General features: G+C 46.6%; 1 protein-coding gene across 1 annotated transcript in view; it reads right to left on the bottom strand.

The window, feature by feature from the left end:
- Positions 1 to 4,227: 4,227 nt before the first annotated feature.
- Positions 4,228 to 8,303, bottom strand: part of PEAR1 (platelet endothelial aggregation receptor 1) — a 118,889-nt gene continuing 114,813 nt past the window's right edge. Inside the window, exons 23-25 of the mRNA XM_066609149.1 lie at positions 7,342 to 7,395; positions 6,943 to 7,155; positions 4,228 to 5,791 (exon numbers count right to left, since the gene is read on the bottom strand). Coding sequence (XP_066465246.1) covers positions 5,625 to 5,791; positions 6,943 to 7,155; positions 7,342 to 7,395 — 434 coding nt within the window. The 3' untranslated portion in view covers positions 4,228 to 5,624. The remainder of the gene's footprint in view (positions 5,792 to 6,942; positions 7,156 to 7,341; positions 7,396 to 8,303) is intronic.

Raw genomic sequence — 8,303 nt, 5'->3', positions numbered from 1 at the left:
TATGTATTACCATGCTCTACCAGCAGGGGGCGTCACAAGTTCAGGATTCTTCACAATTATTTGCTCCCCGCAAAGGGCGTCACCAGTTCAGGATTCTGCATTATCATGCGCTACCAGCAGTGGGTCTCATCAGTTCAGGATTCTCCATTATCATCTGCTACCAGCAGGGGGCGCCACCAGTACAGGATTCCACATTATCATCTGCTACCAGCAGGGGGTGCCATCAGTTCAGGATTCTGCATTATCATCTGCTACCAGCAGAGGCCATCACCAGTTCAGGATTCTGCATTATCAGGTGATGTCACCAGTTCAGGATTCTGCATTATCATGGGCCACCAGCAGATGGCGTCATCAATTCAGGATTTTGAATCATTATGCACTACCAGCGAGGAGCGTCACCAGTATAGGATTCTGCATTATCATCTGCTACCAGCAGGGGGCTTCACCAGTTCAAAATTCTGCATTATCATGCACTACCAGCAGGCGGCGTCAGCAGTTGAGAATTCTGCATTATTATGTGCTACCAGCAGGGGGCCGTCGCTAGCTCAGTATTCTGCATTATCATGTGCTACCAGCAGAGGGCGTCATCAGTTCAGGAGTTTGCATCATTATGCACTACCAGTGAGGAGTGTCACCAGTACAGAATTCTGCATTATCATCTGCTACCAGCAGATGGCGTCAGCAGTTCAGGATTTTGAATCAATATGCACTACCAGCGAGGAGGGTCACCAGTAAAGGATTCTGCATTATCATCTGCTACCAGCAGAGGGCTTCACCATTTCAGGATTCTGCATTATTATGTGCTACCAGCAGGTGGCGTCACTAGCTTAGGATTCTGCATTATCATGTGTTACCAGCAGGTGGCACCAAAGGTTGAAGATTCTGCTTTATCATGTGCTACCAGCAGGGGGCACCATTAGTTTAGGATTCTGCATCACTATCCACTGTCTGCAGGGGGCGTCACCAGTTCAGGATTCTGCATTATCATCTGCTACCAGCAGGGGGTGCCACTAGTTCAGGATTCTGCATCACTATACGCTGCCTGCAGGGGGCGCCACCAGTTCAGGATTATGTATTACCATGCTCTACCAGCAGGGGGCGTCACAAGTTCAGGATTCTTCATAATTATGTGCTCCTCGCAAAGGGCGTCACCAGTTCAGGATTCTGCATTATCATGTGCTACCAGCAGGGGGCACCACTATTTCAGGATTCCACATTATCATCTACTACTAGCAGGGGGCGTCACCTGTTCAGTATTATGCATTACCATGCTCTACCAGCATGGGGCACTACCAGTTCGAGATTCCACATTATCATCTGCTACCAGCAGTGGGCGCCACCAGTTCAGGATTCTTCATAGTCATGTGCTCCCTGCAAACAGTGTCACCAGTTTAGGATTCTACATTATCATCTGCTAGCAGCAGGGGGCTTTACCATTTCAAGACTCTGCATTATCATGTACTACCAGCAGATGGCGTCAGCAGTTCAGGATTTTGAATCAATATGCACTACCAGCAGGGGGCGTTACCAGTTGAGGATTCTGCATTATTATGTGCTACCAGCAGGGGGCGTCACCAGTTCAGGATTCTGCATTATCATCTGCTACCAGCAGGGGGCATCACCAGTTCAGGATTCTGCATTATCATGCGCTACCAGCAGGGGGGGTGTCTCCATTTAAGGATCCTGCATTATTATTTGCTACCAGCAGGGGGCGCCACCAGTTCAGGATTCTGCATTATTATTTGCTACCAGCAGGGGGCGTCAATAGTTCTGGATTCTGCATCACTATACACTGCCTGCAGGGGGCGTCACCAGTTCAGGATTATGTATTACCATGCTCTACCAGCAGGGGGTCACCAGTTCAGGATTCTGCATTATCATGCGCTATCAGCAGCGGGCGCCAACTGTTCAGGATTCCACATTAACATCTGCTACCAGCAAGGGGCGCCACCAGATCAGATTTCTGCATTATCATGTGCTACCAGCAGGGGGCGGAAACAGTTCTGGATTCTGCATTATCATGTGCTACCAGCAGGTGGCAGCACCAGTTCAGGATTCTGCATCATCATCTGCTACCAGCAGGGGGCGCCACGAGTTCAGGATTCTGCATTATCCTGTGCTACCAGCAGAGGGCATAATCAGTTCAGGATTTTTCATCATTATACACTACCAGCGAGGAGCGTCACCAGTACAGGATTCTGCATTATCATGCACTACCAGCAGGGGGCGTCAGCAGTTAAGCATTCTGCATTATCATCTGCTACCAGCAGAGGGCATCACCAGTTCAGGATTCTGCATTTTCATGCGCTACCAGCAGGGGGCGCCACCAGTTGAGGATACTGCTCTATTAAGTGCTACCAGCAGGGTGCGCTATTAGTTCGGGATTCTGCATCACTATGCGCTGCCTGCAGGTGGCGTCACCAGTTTAGGATTCTGTATTATCATCTGCTACCAGCAGGGGGTGTTAGCAGTACAGGATTCTGCATTATCATCTGCTAGACAGCAGGAAGTACTCGAAAATCGCGGTATTCGGGTGAAAAAGGGGCGGGGCCGAGCCCGTTCGCTCATCTCTATTCCTTACATATCAAAAAACATTTGGATGCTTTTATTGAAAATATGTCCGACGCGTTTCGTCGCATAACAGCGACTTTTACATTATCAGTGTGTGGGAACGGTGGCGTCACGAGTGATTTGTACTACTATTCCCCCATCGCATTTATTGGTGCTCCCTGCCTAAAGAGTGTCAAAGTTAGACTGCGATTCTGCTCTGGCCTTGGCTACGTGTCATCCCTCCGGGACCAGAGCCTGGCAAGTGCCACCATGACGAGACAGCACTTATCCCTGCCAGCTCTTCACATTAGCCAGGTGCCCAGGGTCATCCCTCTGGGGCGTTGCGACAGGACAGGAAAATGGCGCTGGAGACAGAACGGGGCATGCAAGGGAATTCACTATGTCTACATCCTGGCTGGGGGCCACAATGCAACAGGACTTCAACTTACATCCTGTGGATGGCATAGCTCAGAAGTCAGCGGCAGCCAGCTGTGACTGATAGCCGGTGCCCTGCTGCAGTGGCGGGGACGTCGATCTCCGCTTTCAACCCCATACATGCAAGAATCAATATACCTCACATGTAAAGGGTACACAGAGGGAGTGTGCTCCCTCTGCAACATCGTCAGGACAATGCCGTGTAATCGCGGAGGGCCGATGGGCTGCCATGAGAACTGGACGCCATACACTGCTGTGTGCCCTGTCAGGGCTTGTGAGGGATACTGCATTACAGTACAGAAGTCTTCAGTGCATTATCACAGCAATCAGAGCTTTTATGGTGCAAGGCTCCTACAGGACAAAAAAAGTGCAAAAAATTATTGGGTTAAAAAAATGATGTAAAGAACCCCCCCCCCCCCTTCTGCACACTTTCCCTTCTTTGTATAAAACATAACTGCATATAATCCAGCAGTATCAGAGCTTCATATATAAGGACAGTGCCCACCAGTGGGACCAGGAGGCATCACAACACGCGTTGTGGAACCCTGCAAAAATTGTTCTTAAGCAATCCATAGAGACGACCCCCATCATGGCGGCGGGATTCCCTAAGGGCCGCTCCCTTCATCGGCAGATAATACCCGGCCGCACTGCAGAAACCGTTCAGGAAGAGGAAAGGAAGTCAAATTTCCCAGAGTTCAGTTTGTTAAAGAGAAACAAGAGCGATCCGCACCGGCCGCACCCCACAACTTACAGGACATCAAGGCTCTGCTGCTGACATCTTGATGCCGATACCACAGGACTCTTCAGAGGCTTCATGGAGTCCGGGCCACAAGGGTTTCAATGTTATGACTGAATGTTGCATATCTTCATACCGCATATCCAAGTCATTACTGGGGTCCTTAGGGGGCTTTCACAGTTGCACCAAGGATTACTCTTTCCTGCTCCATTTGGGGATCCCCATGGCCGAACGGCTCCGTCTCTGGATGGAATCAAACAGCGCCGGACAGATCCCATTGACTATAACAGGATCCACCACTTTCCGCCCAGCTGCCCGGTTTGGGACAGAAGAAAAGCTGTGCAAGCAGCCCTTTTATTTTCGGGATCTGCGATGGAACCTCCGGAGGGGGTTCCAACACAGATGTAAACCACCCTCAGATAGATGTCAGGTAAGTGTATAGGAGAAAGAACGATCTGCACCTGAGATAAATATAATACAACATCTAGAAGACTCTGAGAATCTGGTTTGATTTCTTTGATACTGAAATATTTTAATAGCGCATCAGAATCATCACGTTATGTTCTACAACACGACGAGAACGCGATTATAACGGACACAACGTTCAGTAAAGTTCACATTGATGATCTTTGGCTTCACTTATCTTCTCCAGCTTATGAGTCTTTTCTATAGATGTTTAATTGGAGTTGAAGAAGGGCTGGATAATGTTTCTCCTTGTGGAGAGTACCACAAAGGTGTAAGGAGCCTTATAGGCCATGCATTGCTCCCTGGGAAAAAGCTATGCAAATGAGTGATGCAATCATGAGTCCACAATGCCACCTATTTGAATGGTAGCTACCCCACGAGTCCACATCCAACCTCTTAACAGGCCTGGTTTAATGAAGAAGTCCAACATCAATATTCGATAAAACAGATGCCTGGTATGTAGATATCAACAGAGCATTCAGACTCTTTCATGACCAGATGCAGTAGATGCCTTCAACAAGATTGTCTAGACCAGTGTTTCCCAACTCCAGTCCTCGGGGACCCCCAACAGGTCACATTTTCAGGATATCCTATAGAGAGAACACATGTGGCAATCTCTGAAGCACTGACAGTAGTTACATCACCTGTGGAGAGACCTGAACACACGACCTGTTGGGGGTCTTGAGGACTGGAGTTGGGCAACACTGGTCTAGATATTTGGCAGACCAGTCTATATCACCAAACAATGCAGTAATCATCTTCAAGTAGACTTTGTATGTATTTCAAGAGCCCAGTACTAATTGCTAGCACATGGAGTAGATGCCTTTAAGAATGAGGTCCATTTTCCATCAAGACAAAGTACATTAGAAGCCTTTGCAAAGACTAAAGTTTCAGCGGACCAGTCTACATAGTTAGAAGTTGTAGATGCCTTCCAGAAGATTCGTTAAAAATAACTGTATCTTCACAAGATGCTGTAGATGAAGCTGGTTTAGATGTGCAATGGTCAAGTCTATATCATCAGAAGATTGTTGGTGCCTTCAAAAACACGTATGATACTTGTAAGTCCCATCTCTATCATGGTCATATGTGGTAGATGCCTTTGAAGAGACTCATCGGAGAGTCCAGCCTCCATCATGACACGGTTGTCTTCTAGAGAACCATTGACATATTTTGTTAAAGAGAACCTAGTCTCCAAACTCAAAATGTACATAGACAACCATGTAGTTCATTCACAGTAAGGACAAACCTTCCATTCATCTTTATTGTACCCCCAAGCAAAGAGTAGGACCCTTATTCTGTAAACCAAGTAACGAGTCATTTCACAGATCAAGAAGGTAATGGCCACAAGAAGATCCCACAGGTTCCAGCTTGGGCCTCCACAGTGCTGCCTCATGAAGTCCAATTATGGATATTTGACAACAACAGTCCCCTGGTGTAATCATCGGGCTTTGCGCTTCGTTCCAGGTGATGGTGGGTACTGTCGGACTGGAGGCATGTCATAGTGGCTGGGAATGTGGCTGTTTTTGGGAGAGTCGTAATGGTTTGGCTGGAGGCTGTTTCGAGGAGAACTGGTGGAGGCGGCTGCTGCTCCTCGTACGAAGCTGTCTACAACCAAGAGATTAAACATATGTTAATTGTATCTTCTGCGTGTAAAAAATACATACATGATGCAGTGGTTTGAAAAACATCATATGGCCATAAGACTACCTCCAAAGGCTATCCAGATCTTGATCCTTGAGCCCAAAAAGTCATCCATTGAATAGGCCGTAACTTAACCAACAGTTCTGATCTAGAATAGACACTTAAAAGAGCCCAAACAAATATAGGCTGGGCCATGGAAAAGTAGTCCATCTCTGATCCCAATACCCATACTCTTCGGAGGAAGCCGTTTCATTTTACCTCAGCAGTATAAGAAATGAAAGCTGCGCTGTGATTGGTTGTTATAGGCAAAAAGGACAGGTATTCTTTTAGACAGCTCTCACAAATCTGTCCCATGGTGTTTTTCCTGCAAGAGTGACTAGTTATTATGGAAGGCTATGTGTGGAGCAGCAGCTTAATTAAAGAAATACAAGAGGCCTTCATCAACAAGTAACCAGGTACAAACCAACTGCTAAACATTGTGTTCAAAGCCTGGTTCAGAAATGGCGCCAAACTGGGCCTGTCACAAATATGAAGAAACCGAGGCCTCTGAAGTCGTCTGTGGCATTCAGTAGACGACTGCAAATAGCCCTTGAAAATCAACTTGGAAACAATTGTAAATGCTGCATTTTTTCTGCATGTTTGAATAGTTTTTTGACCAACCAACAGCAGACGAAAGAATGTACTGCTTTTTCCAACAAGATGGAACAACATGCCACACCTCCTGCGATTCACTGCTACAGTTTACTGGCCAAGGGGTTATGGTCACCATGTTCCCCAGACTAGTCCACGTGCAATTTGTATCTGTGGGGAATTTACAGCAGAAAGTGTGTGCTAATAATCTGCATACCATGGATAAACTCAAGGAAAACATCATGAACACTATCTGTAGAATCACTGTTGAAGAGCTGCAGGCAGTATCAGCCAACATGATGTGATGTGCCCAGAGATGCATAGAAGTGAATAGATCCCATTTCCAGCATCTATTCTAACATGTGGGTAAATCAATAAAGCTTTGGATAAATCAATCCACTTGCTCTTTCTTCCTGTCGGAGTAGTGTTGGAGGCAGGCTACTTTTCCATGGCCCAACCTGTATAAGGTCACCTATAGCTCTTACCTTGCTCCTGTGAGTCCACTTGGTACATGGCATCTTCATCAAAGAGTCCAATTTCTGCATATGACATTTCTCGGTGGACAGGAGACTTCATCTCCATGTAGTTTCCCTCTGAAGTTCTGGACATCAGCATGGGAAGATCTTTAATGGTGGCGTATGGATTCTCGCTGTTCAAGGAGCTGTTACTGATGCTGAGCGCAGAGTCTTTCACATAGTCTAGAAAAACAAAAAGTTGTTCTTTATGACGCCATCGTCTGTCTGTGAAGGTAATGGAGTTTGCTGGTGGTTGCGCAAAAATTAATGTTAATGTTGTCCAAAAATGTGGCTTTCCTTTACCATGAGGAGAAAAGCCTGTAGGGTATTAGATAGTATGGAGTGTATGACCCATCATCGTATACTCACCATTTCCCTTATAGTAAACCCCGGCGCTGTAACTTCTGTCTATGCCATGCCGCCCTGAAATTAAGACAGTAAAGTATTGGAATGGCTTATTCAAGCTCGTCGTTATTCTCCCAACCACGGGGATACACAATACTGAGCAGTGCTGACATCTCGATTTACGTGTAGCGATCTGCCGGAGTGACAAACCGAGGTCTTACACTTCAAGGATTCTGTCCCTCTCATTTTGCAACATGTTGCGATAACTGGCACGTCGACAACCACGAGGCATCTGAGCTTTCATGTGGCTAAAAAAAATTGCTTTCGATCTATTTTTTATACCATTGAAGCCCCTCCCACATGCCACAGATTGGAGCCAGGTGCTTGCACATTTGAACATTTGCATATCTCAGCCACGCCTTCTACTTCCTGAATTTGCATGCCCTTATGGCTTGTCCTTCTTGGTGTTGCAATTTCAAAGTTGAGGAGCGTATGTATGGCTTCTGGGAATACCCTATGTAATGTCCCATTTACTACCAGGCACCAAATATAGAACATAGCGCCGACCACCATCGATCCGGAAGGTAAGCTGTCTCTTATATAGCACAGCAAAGTCAGCAGATGTTATAAAAGTACAAATCTGAGCAATCCTTGGTTGCCAATAGTAAATGGCATGTGGGTAAGAAAGAAGAAAATCTGAGGTATCATGGATTATCGAACATGAAAAATGGGGCGGCAGTCAATGAGCACTTGGTCAATGAGTCTACCGGATGTTCCGAACATACAGTATGGGTCAGGGGGGGGGGGAAGTTGGACAATTCTTTTCAGATGTTAACAATTCTCTCCTGACACTCACTATGAAGAATGGAGATTCAGAACTCCATGAAGGACGCTGCGTCACAGACTGACTTGCCTTTGGGCTACTCCTGACAACCGCTGTAAGGGGTCACCTGGTTTTCACCATTTAGCCCCTTTTTGAGGGATCA

The sequence above is a fragment of the Eleutherodactylus coqui genome, chromosome 6 (genome assembly GCF_035609145.1).
Source record: "Eleutherodactylus coqui strain aEleCoq1 chromosome 6, aEleCoq1.hap1, whole genome shotgun sequence".
Lineage (NCBI taxonomy): Eukaryota > Metazoa > Chordata > Amphibia > Anura > Eleutherodactylidae > Eleutherodactylus > Eleutherodactylus coqui.
The sequence above is the reverse complement of the archived record's forward strand: the minus strand, read 5'-3'. Positions and strand labels throughout refer to the sequence as shown.